Here is a 19466-nt window from a genome sequence, read left to right as displayed (position 1 = left end):
AGTGGTCTAGCGTTGTCCTGATGGAAGACAAAACCCTTTCGGTTGATCAGTTTTTTTCGATTGCTTGCTTCAATCTCATCTGTTGTTGACAGTAAAATATAGAGTCAATAGCTCGACCAGGCTGGAGCGGCTCATAGTAGATGATCCGTCTCCAATCCCACCAAACACTCAGCATAACCTGTCGAGGCGTCAACCATTTGTTGAGCTTCACCACTCTTGGACCATGATCTTTTTCGCAAATTGATCCAGACGAGGCGCATCTTTCACATCAAAATTTCCATAACGGATGCGAGCGAACCATTGTTGTGCTACACGAACTGATGCAGCATTGTCTCCGTAAATTTCACAAACTTCATTGGTGGCTTGCGTGGCTTCTTCTACGAAAAGACTTTTTCGACTACCAAATATATCTGATAGGGTCTCCGATGTTTTCTTTTGTGTGTTACAAAGATCGGTGGAACCTTAATACATTCGGGTTAGGTACCAGCTTTACCAATAAAAACATTATATTTTATATTTAGGTACTCTAAATCCAAATTCGATGCCAAAATGCCTAAGCTTTGAAAGGTGATCTTCAAATGCCTTGAAGAAAATCTTGATATTTTTAAACATAATTTTCCTATGCTATAACCATGAGGCGACATGCTGATTAAAATCAAACATATTCACACTCAAATAACTCTATTTTATTAGTTCAGGCTATAGAGTTACCTATTCGAATTAAAATCTTAATAAATGTAACTATAACACGCACTGGCTTTTTTTCTCTTATTTGCCATCATTCCAACCCAAACATATTCGCTGAAATTAATTAACACTAATTAATAATGTGCAAAGTGTAAACGCAACATTAATCAACGGTATTTTGGTGAGCAACAGGGTGTGACTGCAGCTTTATCTCACGCGCCTATGAAACTGTGGCAGATAAGCAGCAGTAAATCTAGCAACAACAACTGTGAACGAAATCATAATTTGAGAGAAAACAATAAATAAACAAATAATGCCAATGAAACAGATGAACAACAAAAACAATAAATAAGTATATAGACAATAGCGCACAGTATGAAATATGCAACAGCCTGTGTATATGTATGTGCAACCATTGTCTGAACAACATGCGGCATGCAGAAACTGAGCCAAAAGCTACCATTGCCATTGCTTGCTGTTGCTGTTGCTGCATCGGACTGTGTGTATGTGTTTGTGTGCTAGCTTACCCGATCGGCTACATTAATCACTCGGCGCTTTAACAAGCAACAAGTGATGTTGCCTCAGCTGCTACCGTTGCGAACAACAGTTGTGCGCAGACTTTGCGCCGCGCCTCAACGAACCACTTAATGCCAGCCAGCAACGGTTAAAGTAAGCGTACGCGGCTGCTGGACCGATTACTAGCCTAGTTGCAAGCAACTCCAACACCAACGCCACAATTGTTGGCAACGCCGCTCTGCCTGCAGCAAGCAGCGAACAGATCGGCAACATGCCATGGACCACGGGCGAAATGTGAAGCACTGAGTGTGCGTTTGTTTGTATAATTCCAAGTGGTTGTTGTGGTTGTAATATTTAATTTTTGCCTCCGCGGCAACAGCAGCATTTAAGCATCGATTATCGACATGATCAACGTGCAATAAAGCAAATACCGTTTAATTTATCGATACACTTGTAGTGCGAAAGCAACATAACTGCACATTGGATGTGTTGCATTTCGCACTTGCAAATATTTACAATGATGTGGTTGTTGTAGCCAATGGTCGTAGTCTGGCTTGTTGCTGGAAGCGTGCGAGGGGGCGTATGAGTAACACATGTGTTAGCTTTTTATGTATGAGCGCTGGTATTAAATGTGTTACTAAAGATCGTTCGCGGCTATTTCAACTGCCCCTGAGCATAATTGAGCATCGCTGCTGCTTCATAGTCGACTGCCTTTGGCTCAAATTTCATATTGCTTTTGTTTGTGTGTTTAGTTTATAGCAGCCGTTAGTTGTTCATTGTTCCGTGCGATTCTAATATGTGAGATATGGCAGTAAATAACCTGTTCTACATGGCGCATATGTACATACGTATATATAAATGTATTTGTATGTACATATGTATGAATATATGTGTAATTTGTGTCTTGAAGTAAGTAGCCTAATTGTCGCTCTGCTTCAAGCGTTATTGCGCATGCCCAACTTATAATTTAATTAAACTGCTTGCTGCACTAATCACTCCCTTTCACTGCCACTCGCTGCTGTGCCCGCCACACTACGTCACTCCGCACTCTCTCCCTCTCACTCCGTATCTCTACAGCTCGCTTGCTTGCAGGCTGTAAAGCGATCGCTAGTAGCTGCTGCATGCTTGTTCTTGACTACTCGGTGTTCTTTTCGTTTAGTAAACTATGCCAGCTTTAATTACTTAAGTAGCCATGCTTGGAACGCCTTACGCGGTAAAAAGTCCATAAACAAGTTTCTCGCTCAATTACAACGCTTTGCTCCGGCTTGTTGACACTTTGCTTGGTCAAGATCGTGATTAATGCAGCTGCTGCACTGGCTGTTTGCTCTTGCTCTGGCCTTTATTGATGGGCGCTCGTTTCATTTGCGCCTCTAACTTGCTTTTAATTAATGACACTACATGCGTTTGTGATGGCTCGGTGGGTTTGATTTATAGCGCTGCGTAATATTACCAATGACTTGAAGGTAATTAATACTGCTTTTAGGAATTGGAAGAGGAATAAAAATTGGAAAGCAATTGGAGAGCAACATTATCTCTTGCCGTATTTATTTTGTTGTATTTTAGCTTTCCATATAATTTCGAAAATTATTTGACACACTCTTATTTTAAATATATAATAATTCATAATGCGTAGTTTAAATTACACAATGATTAAATACCGTTGTGTGTTGTAATACAAGTATATCACCAATTAAGGTTACTTTACAAACATTTTGATAGATAAGTTATATGAGGACGCAGATTCGTGTAATTTTTAAAGTTCCTACAATTTCTTCACATATATTATCTCTGATTTCTTAATATATGTAGCTCATAAAGTTTACCTTTCATATCGCTTGAGATTAGAATGTAGATATACAGCAAGATTTAGTAATATGTTTAGCGACTTTTAAGCCAGAAAAGCATACAAATTATCTATTCATTAAAGTCTTACACACCTCACTTAAAACAGTTGAAGATTTCGTTTTTACATCGCGTTATTTGCTTTGTTTACTCTGAAGTTGCACTGCTTCTGCTTGTTTGGACAAAAATACTTAGGAAATTTGTAACACAACATAAACGCTTATCAACAGGCACATAACTGTATTTACAGTGGCTTTGTTCACTGATAATCAGCCTGTCGTGCTCTGATAGAGTCAGATATGTTTTTAGAAAGCAAGATACTCCGACAAAGGTTTCGTATAAACCGGAGATGCTGTTGCCGGTGACAGTAGAGGAAGAAGTGGCGCTTGGCGGGGGACGAAGTTGTGCCTAAATAAAACTAAAATAATAGCATACATGAATATAAATATATAGTATGATATTACTATAATAAAAAAACAGTTTTTATATAAATATTCGAACAACGGCTTGCTAAGTGCAAATCTTGAATTGAACTAAAGCGCAGAACATGGCTGCTATTACTCTGTTGCTGCTTAGTTGTAAGTGCATACATTATTATCTGCATTTATTTATATACATACATACATATACATATATATACATATACGGAATGTGTTTATATACAAAAATATTCACATCTGAAAGTTGGCATCAGTTTCTCTAACAAATCAATTAAGTTGACGCGAAAAAATTGGTGAATCATTTAATTAAAAAAACGTGAAATTGCGGCAGTTCCAAAAAGTATGTGCGAATATTTATTAAAAACAAGAAAACACGTTAACTCCGGTTGCAACGTTGCTATAATACCCTTCAGCAATACAAATGATATCTTATAAGATATCTTTTGATTGGCCATTTTGTATGGTAGCTATATACTATATTGGTCCGATCTGAATAATTTACTCGGAAATTATAGCAATGCCACGAAAAATAATCTGTGCCAAATTCTGCCAAGATACGTTTTCAAATAAAAAAGTTTTCCATACGAGGACTTCAAATGGATCGGTGAGTTTGTATGGCAGCTATGTGCTATATTGCTCCGATCTGAATAATTTCTTCGAATATTGCATTATTGCTTTCAGTAATAATTCTTACCAAATTTTATGAAGATGTCTCTTCAACTAAAAAAGTTTTCCATACAAAGACTTGAAATGGATGGGTCAGTTTATATGGCAACTATACGCGGTAGTGGTACTACATAGGCCGTTCTGACAAGTAAGTAGCTTCTTTGATAGAAAAATAGGTAACCAAATTTTCAAATCGATATCTCAATTATACAGACAGACAGAGAGATGGACCTTGCTAAATCGACTCAGCTCTTCTTGCTGAACATTTACATCTACATACATATACATATGTATGTATATTTATTAGAGTAAAGGGTCTAATAAGCTTCCTTTTAAGTGTTATAAACATCATAGCAAACTTAATCCACCCCGTTCAGGGTATAATAATTTGTTTCCTGGTTTTACTAGCTGCTTACATATATACATACATACATACATAAATACATTTATACATTTATACATAAGCGTAATTGTGTGCGCATAATTTGGTGTCAAAATCAAATTAATTGAGTTCGCTGTTCCCAGAAGAACTCTAACCCATTGTCTACGATTTTTATGACCTAAGCAGCTCCGCTTTCAAGCGTGAAAACATTTGCTCACACACACACACACATACAGCACATGTGACAGTACGCGCTTCAAGTGCGCATCACTTGTTCATCGGCACTCGCCCGCGTTGGCATCAGCGCTTGTGGACAACACCCACCACACGATCGCCTTGATCATCACCACTTTTGTGTATGTTTTTGTAGCTCGACAACAATAACAATCGTCCATTCATTTGTTCAGCGGAGAAATGCAATCGTCGTTGACCCATGGGCTTTGTCGATGTGTTGCTATTGGCGTTGATGTGTTAATTTTATTGCCGCTTTTCGGGGTGTTGGGCAAAACGCTAAAGCCTCCATAAATGACACACACACGCATCCACACAAGCGTCTGACGTCACCACAGTGCGCGCAGCGGGCGTGGTGAATACATAATACAGTAGCAAACGTAAACAATTGAGACAAAATAAATAATAATAAACATTCAAGCGACATTATACTCACGCTCCGACTCTGTAGAATTCGCCAGTCTTCGCAGGCTGCGCTGTGTTTGCCTCGTGGTTGTTTGCGATGACGCTAATTACGCTTTGCCACTGGCAGCGCTTATTCACCACTCATATTACTGTGCTCTGCTACTATTAGAGGTCAGTTTCTTTCTGACTTTACACTCAAGCACATACAAACATACTTTATTTATGCGCGTGTGTGTGCGGCTGTAATGCTGGCAGCATTAATGTGGAATTAAAAGCATACGCTATGAATGTTTATATTCTTTCGTTGTTATTTATAATTCGTGTGTGTTTTTTGTTGGAAAAGCTTATGCTCTCTTCCTCTTGTGGTGGGGTGGAATTCGATTTGAATATTTTTTGGCAACATTTCAGCAGCGATACAACAACGACAACAACAATAACATAGCAATAATAGCACTCAGAATGATCGTCACTTGCCGCAAGCGCTTTCGTTGGGCGGGGGGTGGCAGTGCTTGTTGCCGCTGTGGTGACCACATGAAGAAGCGCCGTTAAATTTGTGGGGAGAATGCTTCAGTTGTGGTGGCGATCGAATCGAGAAAGGGCGCGTTCATGTAACGGCGGTGTGAATGGGGTTGAAAATGTACAAACCGTGAAACAGACGAAATGGCTTCAGATTTGAGAAAGCGAAAGGCTATTATGATTGGAGGAATATGAAGTTCTTACAATTTTAAGTGAAATAAGTTACATAATGTGTAAAAAATGCGGGTTTTCAAAATAAAAAATTGATGAAAATTATAAAAAAGTTGGTTTTCAAAACTAAAAAGTCTATAAAAATTATAAAAATTATGAAAATTGAGCAAAAGTAACGCTTGCGGAACGGCAGTGCTAAGCAAAGAGAGAGTTACTATAATTTGTAGTAAAAATTTTCATAAATTATAAAAAATGTGGTTTCATTAAACATTTAAAACACAATAAAAAATGTCTCGGTAAAGTTTACTGACCAAATTAAGGTGTGTTTAGTTCTATGTACGCCAAGCAGCTAATTAAAAAATGCGAAAATGTCCGACGAGGCGGAATTTAGAGGTGACTTCATTGCATGCTTTTACTAAAATTTATTTTCAACGCTGCGCTGCCACACAATATGAAGCTAAACGTAAAAAAGTCTTGCTTTTGCTACTTTGGTTTCGTTCATAGAAAAAGGTTTTGTTTTGTTTCGTTGCTGGGTTTGCTTCATTACTAATCAAACAGCTTTCAATTGTTTATTGAAGGGATTCACTTTAAAAGTCAAGAAAAAAATTTCAAAATTTAATTTGCGAGTTTTCAGTATTCTCATCGAAACCATTAAGAAAAACTCCAGTGGAAGAGCGAAAAAGTGCAAAAACAACCAAAATATAATACGTTCACGAATAAAACGTAGCGCTTGCGTACAACAAAAACAACAAAAAGAAAAAATTACGAATTTCCAAATTGAAATCAAAAACGCGAACACAAATAAAACGGTGAACTAATGTGATAACTCAGGAAGAGCGCCACATGAAAGCATCAATGGAACGAAGTGACTGAAAAAAGAAGATGCAACCAGGCCAAAATTCGAGTAAACAACAGCAGCCACCAAAGCAACAACAGCACAGGCGACTACAACGCACATCCGGCCCAAACGTTTTCAGTCAAAGCCGTCATAGCACGGACCTCAACAGCAAATTAGCAGCCAATAAAGTGGTTGGCCGTGCGACTGGTGCCGGGGTGGGGCAGGGGGACGCGCTACGCAGCGTACAATTTCGCACCCAAATTTGCAACAACGTTAGCCACACTAAAAACAACACTAATGGCTTTCCGCGAGCAACAACTTCAAAGGCACAGGATGCATTTAGCGCTAATAGTGGCTGCCGCAGAGGCAGCGCGGCCGGGACAACGCAGTCACAGCAGTCTGCAGCGCAACCAAGCCAGCTGTCGTCCGAACGCTTGTCATGCTACGAGCTGAATTGCCGCATCAACTACGGTGACTTCCGTCAGGTGCAAGTCCAGTTTCATAGCTCGGATCAGCGCTGCTGTGCGTTTTCGTGGAAACGTAAATTCCGGCTTGGCGGCTTCTCCGCTAGGCGCCCGCGGCCACAGCAACCCTCGCGGTGGCAACGCAAACGCCACCAGCGGCGCAAGATGCAACAGCGTTGCGGTGTTTGGCTGTCGACATGTCAACGGCATACACGACACAACTCGCTGCGCTCATCCAACGAAACGCATTCGAATGGCGACGGAGCAGAAGCGGTGGTAGCTGAGGAAAATTATGCAAATGACTGTGGTGATGTGTCTGAAGACACTGCTGGAAGTGGCGAAAACGACAGTGCTAATAAGACGCTTGTTGTTGGCGACGATCAAATCAACGACAACGCTAACGACTCCATTAGTGTGGCTACTGACGCGCCATTACTTGTCGATTTCGGTGAAAGGGCCGTGGAGGTAACCGCTAAAAAATGCCGTAATACCGCGGATTACAGGCACGCAAGCACGAATTATGCGAATCGAAATCATAAAGCTGCCGCAGTTGATGTTGCTGGCGTTGATTTAATAGACTTCAGCAGCGAGGCTGAGCAGCCCACCATAAAGATATGTAGCGCCGATGCCGCGCTTGTCGACAATAAAAATGCCGTAACTTCAGCGGATATTGTTCAGATTGGCGATGGACAGTGCGCGGTACCTGACTTTAGTGGGGATACTTATGCTGATGCTGCTGGCGATAGCAATCAAATCGGCGGCGACGGTCGCTCGACTTTGTTGATTGCGGCGGAAGTGAGTGGCGATTTGTTGGTGGGCGATTGCAAAGGTGTCGATCCACCGCAGAAGAAAGTGAATCAAATCGTCTGCACTCTCAATGAAAATCAGAGTTGTGCGCGTGTTCAATTGACCGCAGAATGTGGTAGCGGTAAGTGTGCTTGTGTGTGAGTTCAACCCAATCGGTCATCGCACATATCTACAAGTGATATGTGCATTTGAATATGTATATAGCTGTGTGTATTAGCATAGCTTGGTGGCTGTGATTTGATTAGATTGGAAAGTGTATGCCAGTAATTTAATTCGATTGTTGTTGTACCTGTGTGCGTCTAATTTAATGTTGCCACGGCCGCGGCCAATCGCGCTTGATCTCTTGTTACTGCTCAAGAAATCAGTTTTGCGGCGTGCAAATGGCCCACAGCTTCAAATTACGGCATCAAATTACGTGAAAGTTCCGCTGTTTTTAATGTTGTTGCCATACAATTTATTCAAACCTTTTTAAGGCGAATATGCAACCACACAGGAAAAAGGTTTCTAATGCGGCTAATATTTATGTATGCATGAATATATGAATATATGTACATATGTACATATGTGTATGCTGGCTCTAATAATGGTGCTAGTGCTGTGTTTACTTTTAATGCTTATCAGTGCATGTTTTTGTTGTAGTTGAATTTTTTGTTTGGAATTTTGTTTTGCTTTTTGCTAATTTCGTCTGCTTAGTGCTGTTATTAACCTGCCTTTGTTAACCGTTAGTCTTTATCAGCGCTTGTTGTGACTAATATTGATAGCAGCGCCTTAAAAATGCTCACTTTGCGGAATTTATTTTATCATTTGTAAATTTTTATCTATTCTAATGTTTTAAGTTATTGATTACTGCTGTTTGCACTTTTGTGTTAAAACAAAGAAAGTTCGGAACGCATTTTATTAATGTTTATTGATGAGGACATCAGTTGTTGGTATTTCTAATACTTACTGCGTTACGAAAAAAATTCTTGAAGAGATATTGTGTTATTGTGCCTAAAGCTACAAATATAAGATAAAAAAAGATATATAGGGGTAGTCGAAAAAGTCTTTTCGTATTTCGAATCGAACTTTATGTTTTTTTGTATAATGAACTTTAATAGAAAAAATATGTACCCTTTTGGTCGACCACTTTTTGCTATTCTGCCAGAGACATTATTCCATCAGTGTAAAACTTTCCTGGTTTCTCGGCGAAAAACTGCGACAAGTAATTTTCACAGGCTTGTCTTGAAGCCAAATTTACTCCATCAAGGGAGTTCTGCATTGGCCGACACAACTGGTTGTCCGATGGTGCAAGGTCACGGCTATATGGTGAATGCATCAAAACTTCCCAACCGAGCGATCCCAGGTTTTGCCGAGTCATTAAAGATGTGTGTGGTCTAGCGTTGTTCAGATGGAAGACGAAGGCCTTTCTGTTGATCAGTTCTGACCGTTTTTTTGCGGATGCTTGCTTCAATCTCATCAGTTGTTGACAGCAAAATGTAGAATCAATCGTTCGACCAGGCTGGGGCAGCTCATAGTGGATGATTCCTTTCCAATCTCACCAAACCATTACCTTTCGAGGCGTCAATCCAGGCTTTGAGACCATTTGTTGAGCTTCACCACGCTTTGACGATGAGTTTTTTCGCACATTATTGTCGTATTTCATCTTATATTCGCCTCCTGTTACCATTCGCTTCAGAAATGGCTCGGTTTCATTAAATTTTTCACAGAAAACTCATGTGGTGCTCAAACATCGAGCTTCTTTTTGCAGCCAGCCTTTTTAAATGGTTCAAAACCATTTGATTATGAATGTTAATTTTCGTAGCGATGTGCTGGCTGCTTATTTGACGGTCCTGGTCAATCTTTTTTACAATTTCATCGAGTTTTTCAACGATAGGTCGACTAGGGCTATGTGCATCTTTCACATCGAAATTTCCAGAAGAGAAGCGAGTGAACCATTGTTGTGCTATACGAACTGATACATGGATACATGGATGATGGACAAATTTCATTGTTGGTTTGCTTGTCATTCTTCCCTTTTTTATACAAATATTTCAAAATATAGCGAATTTCTTCATTATTCACTCATCACTTTCCCGAATTTCTTTTTTTTTTGGTTAAATAAAGCTTAAACCTCACCTTTTCAATACTATATGATATGATACAATGTGATCGGTAGCACTGGAGATATACGATATACGACTGCAAGAAAAGAGGTTTTCGACTACCCAATATGCTTGTATATAAATGATCAGCATGATGAGCTGAGTTGCCATACAAACTGAACGATCAATGAATTTATAATGATCATGAATTTTTCTCGTTTTTTTTTTATTATTTTGTTGTTTTTATAAAGAAAAGTGGAAAAACTGCCGTCTTCTTATGATCGAACGTTTGAAATACTTAAATTAAATTATCTTTTTATAAGAAATCCACATCGATCTCATTTAATCAATCATAATTTCTTCAACTCAAAGTCGATTTCGTCTTTCAATGTCTCCTGCCATCAACGCGCATTTCACATACAAATAAACATTTACTCATTTCAAGAAAAAATAAGATAAAATAAAATTTAATATTCGTCCATTTAGAAGCGTGAGCCATCTGCCAGATGCTCTTCTTCTTCTTGAAACATACATGTACCTACATTTGTTTATGCGCATACATATGTACGCATGTGTGTATTATTTGGTTTTGCCTTCGCAGAACTTTAGAATGAATTTCTTTCGCATTTGCAAAAATACAAAAATACAAACTTTTGAATGGCAGCCAACGGACGTTTGCCAAGAAATATCCGATAAGACTTTTTGTTATTTTTATTCAAGAAATGTCAAGTGTACAATTCAAGCTTTCTTTGTTTACCCACCACACATATGCATATGCATATGTAGATGTGTGCTCGACGCTTTTCGACAAATATCTCTAACAGCTGCCCGGTGCAGCCATCTAAGCGTATTGGCCTTGAATTATGGTGTGAGAGCGCTTTTCGCTGGGCACGGACTCACCGCATAAATAAATGCGTGTCAAGTGCTTCAAACTTTTAACGTACATATGTATGTATATATGTACTTGTGTAATATAAAATATGCACAAGCTATGCATACATCAATTTCTCACTCATTGCAACATAACCTTCAATTTTCAATTTCACACTTTCGCTTCGAAGCAAATCATATCAAATCATCGCTCGCTTCCAAGTGATGGAGTCAATTTTGAATATTTTTATGCATGAATAGTTTACAAGTGGTTGATAGCATCTAAAATGGCCGATGATTGAAGCGTGCCGCTGGGCTTGGATATGTGAAATTAAGTCGTAACCGCTAACCCAAGACATCAATCGATCGCCATTAATCACCGCTGATCGCTGTGGTTATTGTTTCAGTTTGCGGAAAGCAGCGTACGCATTTATGAGGCCTTTTTGGCTCTTCGAGGTTCGTACGCATCGCTGAGTACGTGCTAGACGCTAGACCCGACGGCCACTAGTTTTGCCAAATCGAGGCGCTAGTCCGCATCCGGTCGATGATGGACGTGTTCGTGCGCACATTTCCAAACACCCGAAGTGGGGTTTGTGTGAAATGTGAAATTTATCGAAAATGTTTACAGGAAAATTGCTCGTTTCTTTTATGGCCTGTAAATTTTTATTTCGCCAGTAGGAATAAGATATTTACATTAAAAAGTGCGGTTATTTATGTTGTGGTTATATTCTGTGTTTTTTATATTTCAAAATGGCTTGAATTTATTGATTTGTTAGTTGTGGGTATGACATCAGCGTGAAGATAAGGTTAAAGTGCGACTATTCAACTCGTTTTTAGAAATTTTAATGAACCTTAAAGAAGTTTCTGGTACAATTTTTACTCGAGGGAAGTGTCAAAGGTACTTTCATATAAATTAACTCTCAAATCTGCCGTTGGAATAGTTGACAAAAATTAAAAAAAGCAAATAAATTGAAGTTTGATTAGAAATACGAAAAGACTTTTTCGACTACCCAATATTTCGTCGGACGTTAGAATACAACTCCGACAATGGTAAAACCCGGTCATGAACTCGGAGTCTAAAATATTTATAAATGTTTAGTGAAATGCATTTATTATTGCGTTTTAAACAACACACTTTCGTTCACCACCTTTAGCTGCCAATTGCGTTTGTGGAGCAACCTGTTGCAATGCTCTCACCAACGAGGCTAAATTTTGGTAAACGAAGCACGTACCAATCACACCGGCGATTAGTGAATTTAATGTCGTTGAATTAGACAAATTCAAAGTCGATTCGAACAACATGGCAGAAACGTGAGAAAGAAATCAAGTTCAAGTATAAGACCTCAATAGTTTGGGTTTCAGATGCAGTAACATTTTGTTGTTATTATTAATATTTCCATGAAATGTTTGTGAAAAGGAGCATTAGCTCGTAAAAAATGACGCAATCGCCTTGTAAAAACAATTCGCACGTTGCATAAATTGAAAATGTTGCACTAATTATGACACTTGTTTCTGATGCGCACCAGCCTATGCAAGCGCATTGTGGGCGTGCGACAGCGTTCACTGTAAGTGCGCGTTTGTGTGTGTGGACATTAGCTCTTCCCTCACATTTTCTGTTGCACAATTGCGCTTGCAATTTATTTTCAATTTTAATTGCTGGTTCATTTTTCATAATGAACAGCGTTGTTACCCCTCAACAAGCGGCAGCCTCGGTCAAATCGGCAAACAAATTAGTGGCGCTGTGCTGGCCATCGACCACCTCCAGCCGGTCAGCAATTCAGTTGACTGAAGGCAAGCAGCAACAATTGAAATAGACGCCAGCTGCCAGTCAATGCCTGAACATCGCGAAATTTTCCACTTAACTTGCGAGACTTTAGTGATTTGCGCCACTGTACACTTGCAGCCACAACAGAACAGTTTGCAATTGAGGCACACACATATATAGATGTACATATACAAAATATGACACATTAATGTATATGTGTGCGACAGTGTGTAAGGCAGAAATCCCGGCGCAATCTAATTTCATTTGAATTCCTAATTTGTTGCGATTTCTAAATCCACTTGAGTTCATCTAAATGCCACACATTTTTTATTAAAAAAAAAACTGAAATATTTATTAAAAATGCTGGCAGGATTGGCACATTTCTAGTGCCATTAAAGCCGCTTGTTTTCACTCAAAAATAGATTATACATAATTTCGGAAAATAATTGAATTTATTGCACAGTGTTTTTAATAACTTTTATCATTATGCAATCACGCAGCAATTGTAGATTTCCTTCATCTTGCGAGACCTCAGCGATTTTGAGTTCTGTATGCTGAATGAGTATCTTGCCTTCGAGTATTCCAAGGGAAAATTTGACTCAACTATTCAACAAATGTATGATAAAAGCTGAATGGTTTTGAAATTAAAATTTAGGCTGTGTATCAGTAGAAAGTACTTAAGGTTTATCCCTGATAGAAAGATTTAATGGAGCCCAACTATAGGGAAAAAGTTGAGACTCTCACAAAAGGTAGTGTTTTGGCTCTACGAAACCGTCAAGCATATAATGTTCCATGATGTATTCGTCTGGTGGAATGGAAGCTGGGTATATGAAGGGGCCGAACAAGGACACGCCGATATTATCTTCTCCTTCAACTGCATTCCTGAAAACTTGAATCACTGCGACGCAGAGTTGAGTCGTAGCGGCTTTTTCGACGAGAGTGATGAGGAGAGGGAGAAGTCGCTGCAGAAGAGACGCAGAGAGCTTTCTCACGGATGGTTCGATGCTAGAAGAAAAAAAGAGACATTGCGTACACTTAGCAGACGCTTTTTCATTCTCCATCCCTTGCAAGACAATCGGTAATCTCACCTTCGGTGAACCAGAAGACATATCCGAAACTGATATTAATCTCAACGAATTTGTGATAGGCTCAAAGAACTTTGTCGATCTGTAAGGGTCTTATGATCCTGTATATAGGAGTTTTTAAGTGGACACACAACGGACCGGCGTTCTAAGCTGTCTGAGTGAGTTCCCTCTTATGATCGACTTCTTAACCTAACCTAACCTAGAAAACGTTTTCTGTAAAAGGCAAAAGGACAGAGTTGTATATCCATTGGCGTCTTGCGTTCTAGCACTGGACCAATGGACATAGTGTACGCTTAGCAAGCGCTGGTTAATTGTCCTTTCTTTGCAAGACTGTGACTGAAAAATCGGTAATTCTACCTTCAGCAAATCAAAAGACTTGGCTGTAACAAATATTACTCAACTCAACGAATTTGTGATAAGCTCAAAGAGTTTTGTCAATCTGTAAGGGTCTTATGATTCAGTTTTTAGGTAGATAAACAACTGACCGGCGTTCTAAGCTGTCTATGTGAGATCCCTCTTAGGATCGACTTTTTATTCTAACATAACCTAAAACCCGTTAGTAAGTTAGCAAGTATTTACAGACATATAAATGGGTATATCGAATTCCGAGATTCTTACCTAATTTAAGCTTAAATGACTGGACTAAAGGGATCCGTAAAAATGACTAAAAGGAGACTTTCTGTACACATACATATGTATTTATACATAGGTATATTTTGAAAAAAAAAATACTGGAAACATTGAGATCTGTGCATTATAGATGAAAAATCATCAAGTGGGTAGTGTATCTTGATCCTGAAAGTTGGCGAAAATTCATAACTTCAGAAGTTAACTTCTTTTTTCTGGTCTCCTGAATTTTCACTGGCTGCAGTCCAATAAATTGGTTGCGATAACTGAAGAGTAGTGAGGAGCTGCACACTTCGAATGCTTGATTTTCATTTAACTTTAGTTTTGGTGGATTTTTTTGAGTTGTGTAAGTTTTTTTTCATTTTGCCTTTCGAAACGAGTGATCTCGATATGTTCGCTTTAAAGTGGTGCTGCGTTTGCCATTTTATGCCACTTCAATGACCTGTGGCCAGTATTTAATTAGCAGTAAAATTATTTTAACCAAATGCTCCTTAATGGTGCAAGTCAATGAATGGTGCAATGTGTGGTTGTGCGCGTACACGCATATATAGGTATATTACAACCTTGCAACATGCCATTTGTGAGTGCAATTACACCTGAATTCGCGTGCGTCAAATGCCAAAACGAGCTGCGGAATTTCATTGCAAAGTCAGTGCGACTCAAAAACTACGCACACAAACATGCAAACATATGCATTTACATATATGTAGATACGAGTTGGTGGGTAATGTACAAATCTGGCAACACGTTTTGCAGCAAAGATACGTTGAAAGCATTTATTTACGAGATACGCAATGCAACGGCATTTGCGCACGTAGGTACACATACATACAAACGCATATACATGTATGCATACCTAATGAGGCACATATGTATGTGTGCGGCTGTGCGGCACGTTGCGCAGCTCGTAAGTTCGCACCACAAAGCATATCATGCGTTGATATCACGTGCCACACGCCGCGCCTGCGTCGCTCGCACAAAGTCTCTCGCTGCACAGCTCCGGTTGGTCGGCGATCGCGAGCTTAATTCATCGCTGCCACAATCGTGCATATTAATCTATTTACTTTATCACAGTTATTAATCGGTGGATAAGTTGTTGACATTACTCCGGTGTGTGTTGCTTGTTCAGGTGCCCAGCCATAGTTTTCTTTTTAATTCTTGTTTATGATGAGGTTATGTTGACCTTGATGCAGATTCGATTTAACGAAATCACAAAGAAGCTGTAAATTAAGCTACCGTTTCGAGAACAGTTGCAGGCGTTGTCATTAAACGGTTACGGCGATTAATAATTCATGGCTTGGGTGTGTTAGTGCATTGTTTTCCGTTTAATCATTTTCGCGGAAACGCACGGAAGGTTGGGTCAACCTAACACAACCATAAAATGTGCTTACCTGTGTCGCTGGGCCTACGTGCCGCTGAGCAGCGATGATTTTCGTGCAACTAGTGGAAATGCCCTGCATTTCTTCCTCGCCATGCATGCGATTCCGGAATATTTATGAATTTTCCCATCTTAAAGAAGACTACATAGATTACGGGTTATTATGTCATTATCTGTTTGGAGATATTGTTATGTTTCTAGTGGTGAGCCATAAGAGTAAAGATCTCGTATTTAAAACACAATACTTTCAAATATATTTAGGAATTGACTTACGACAATGGGTTAGAGGTTAGGTCATAATAAAAAGCCGAAAATAATATTATAATAATAAATAATATTTTTTTTTTATTAAAGTCATGAAACTCCATGACAGTTAACGTCGAACTCTAGTGCCTAATTTTTATAATTGAATGGGTTGTTAGAAAAGGCTTTGCGCTTTGAACAACAACTTGTTGCTTGTAAAGGTGATGTGTTTCGCAGTCGAACATTTTCCGCAATTCATTGCCCTCTGCTTGTATTGTTTTACTTCGCATTTTCTCTATGCTTTTATGTTGTAATGTTGTAGTTCCATATCTGGGGCTAACCATAATTTTATGAAAATTGTAAAAATGTGTTGTCATTTGGGTTTGTTGGGACCGAAGCGTCTAACGAGCACCAAATAGAGACTCCGGCCCAAAGCAAATATTCAAAAGGCACAAGCTAACGCTGCAGACGCTTGACATTGCAGCAAGTGCCTCTATTTTGGCCAAAAATAATTTAATTAAATTTGAATTTTTAGAAAATACTTCCCCACCAATTTCCGGCAGTGACATTAGTTTGATGAAATAAGTTCGCTTTACTACAGATATCACAGTAAATAAGGATTTTTATACACCTTTTTTATATTCAAAATAAATCAGTTTAACTTACTGTCATTCCGACCGTCAATAAAACTCTTGGTTCCTTTCCTTCCTTTCTTGCAGATCAAAATCGTGTTATTGGCACGGCGGCTTCTAAAAATGTCAAGCACACGGATGCGCCGACGGAATTGCATGAGATCAACCACAATAACAACAATAGCATCACATCAACTATATCAAATGGTACAACAACAACAACACGCACAAATTCACAAACCACATCACCTATACTGGGGCATCATGGCAAGAAGACGGCGACAACGCCGGCCTCCGCTGCCACTGGTGTCACAGTCAGCGCCACGTTGCTGGAAAAAGTAAGTACCGACAACCTCCCGACTTCAAATGACTTCCAACAATTTACATTGTAAATTTATTTTCTGTCACAGAAAACACAGTCGAAATTTCTGCCGACGCGCGGCAAAGCGTTGCTACAAAAGTCACACCAACAACAACGCTCCGCCGAAGATACACCGGGTTCGGGTGCCGGAGCTGCGGAACGCTTGGATGCGTCGGAGTTGCAGCGTTTGAAATACTTGAATCGGCATTCGTGCAACGGTCGTCTGGACTATGAAGCGATCGAGCGGCACCTGGAGCAGACGGAACTGCAGGAAGAGCAGCGCAACAAAAGCATCGAGGTGCTGGGCGTATTGCTGCAGTACGCGGTGCACGATGTGAGTACATACCCTAACGCACAGACACACATACACACTTGCAAATTGAGGTATATTCGTTTGTGTCTTCGTCGTCTGTCTACACTTCATTGAATGCCTGAAAGTTCTTTGTATCTAAAAGGCACAAATTACACAAAATAACTGTTAATAGTGGGTGTGGTGTGTATTTAAAAAGTTATCCTTAATTTACGACTTTCAATGAATGAAGCGAGTCTGGTTGCCGTTTTGTAAATTATCCTTGGGATTTAGACACAGACGGAATGTGTAAAAAAGTTCGTGAATATCCCGTTAGTAGGCGTAAGGAGGTATAAATATGTGTTTGTTATACTATTTTTTTTAAGAAAAGAGCCGCTGTTGATCCCAGGTATAAGTGTATGGTAAGCGAAAGGCAAATGCAATTATTAAACGATGCTCACGGCCGCGCATCGTGTTGCTGGCGCCACACGAAATTAATGCAAATTAAAGCGCTCGCCGTTCATACATAAGTACATTTAAGTGGCCTTCTATGTCTACTACATATAACGGGATTCAAGTTTTAATTTAATTACCTTTATATGCATCCAGTCTAAACTTCTTCCACTAAATCGTATCTCCGAACATAACTGAGGATTCGCATGCAATTTTATATGTAAAATTGACTTATAAAAAGAATATTCACTATAAAGTACATACATGACTACTGATGTTGTCATCTAATACCATGCCCTTGACCTGAAGTTTGTGAACGTTTTTGCCGAGTGCCCAATAATGAAGAGAATTGAATATATGTATATTGGTAGTCGAAAAAATCTTTTCGTATTTCTAATCAAACGTCAACTATTTTTTATAAATTTAAAATGAACTTTAATGAACCAAATATGTACCCTTTTGATCGATCGCTTTTTGCCATTTTTCCGCTAGAGACATTATCCCATCAGTGTAACACTTTTCTGGTTTCTCGATGAAAAACTGCGACAAGTAATTTTCACAGGCTTCTCTTGAAACAAACTTTACTCCATTAAGGGAGTTCTACCTTGGCCGAAGCAAATGGTAATTCGATGGTGCAAGGTCAGCGCTGTATGGTGGATGCATCAAAACTTCCCAGCCGAGCGCTCCCAGTTTTTGCCGAGTCATCAAAGATGTGTCCTGATGGAAGACGATCTGGCCGTTTTTTTGATTGCTTGCTTCAATCTCATCAGTTGTTGACAGTAAAATGTAAAATCAATCGTTCGACCAAGCTGCAGCTGCGCATAGTGGATGATTTCTTTCCAATCGCATCAAACACTCAGCATAACCTTTCGAGGCGTCAATCCTGGCTTTTAGACCATTTGTTGAGCTTCACCACGCTTGGACCATGCTCTTTTTCGCACATTATTGTCGTATTTGATCCACTTTTCGTCTCCTTTTACCATTCGCTTAAGAAATGGTTCGATTTTATTTCGTTTCAGCAAAGAATCGCAGATATTAATTCGGTTCATTAAATTTTTCACAGACAATTCGGATAGTACCAGAACATCGAGCTTCTTTTTGTGGCCAGCCTTTTTTTTAAATGGTTCAAACCCGTTTGATGATGAATGTTAAGTTCGTAAGCGATGCCATGGCTGTTTATATAATGGTCCTGGTCAATTTTTTCCATAATTTCATCGACTTTTTCAACGATGGGCCGACCAGAGCGAGGTGCATCTTTCACATCGAAACAACAAAAATTTCAAAACATAGCGTATTTCTTCATTATTTTCACTCATTTTTGAACAGCTGTAACTTTTTTTCAACTAAATATTTGCTTTACAAGTACAAATATTTGAAAGCACATATGAGTTTAATGACCGTGTTTTCGCTAAGCACAGCTGGATAATTTCCAAATCACTAGGAAAACCCAAAATGTATGGGTCTTCAACAAATAGGTATTAATGGTTATTATGGATATTTAATCAGCTAAGAAGAAATATAAATACGTGCAACACAATGCCATCCAAATAATGTGTTATGCAACCGAGAATAATCCGATAATATTATGTATTTAGAGATATTTACTACACTGATTTTTCGATGAAGCATTGCTAGCAAATATTAACAACAAGATTTAGTTATTTCACGACCTTCTTGTGCAACATTAGTTTAGATCTGTCTTCATTCTTCTTTCAAA

At 39.1% G+C, this 19466-nt stretch overlaps 1 protein-coding gene across 1 annotated transcript in view; it reads left to right on the top strand.

Annotated features, from left to right (window-relative positions):
- LOC126753873 (mucin-17) overlaps positions 1-19466 on the top strand; it is a 128304-nt gene that overhangs the window by 103358 nt on the left and 5480 nt on the right. The window contains exons 6-7 of the mRNA XM_050465611.1: positions 16734-16984; positions 17057-17341. Coding sequence (XP_050321568.1) covers positions 16734-16984; positions 17057-17341 — 536 coding nt within the window. The remainder of the gene's footprint in view (positions 1-16733; positions 16985-17056; positions 17342-19466) is intronic.

The sequence above is a fragment of the Bactrocera neohumeralis genome, chromosome 3 (assembly GCF_024586455.1).
Source record: "Bactrocera neohumeralis isolate Rockhampton chromosome 3, APGP_CSIRO_Bneo_wtdbg2-racon-allhic-juicebox.fasta_v2, whole genome shotgun sequence".
NCBI classification, from domain to species: Eukaryota; Metazoa; Arthropoda; class Insecta; order Diptera; family Tephritidae; genus Bactrocera; species Bactrocera neohumeralis.
This window is presented reverse-complemented; position numbering and strand designations above follow the sequence as displayed.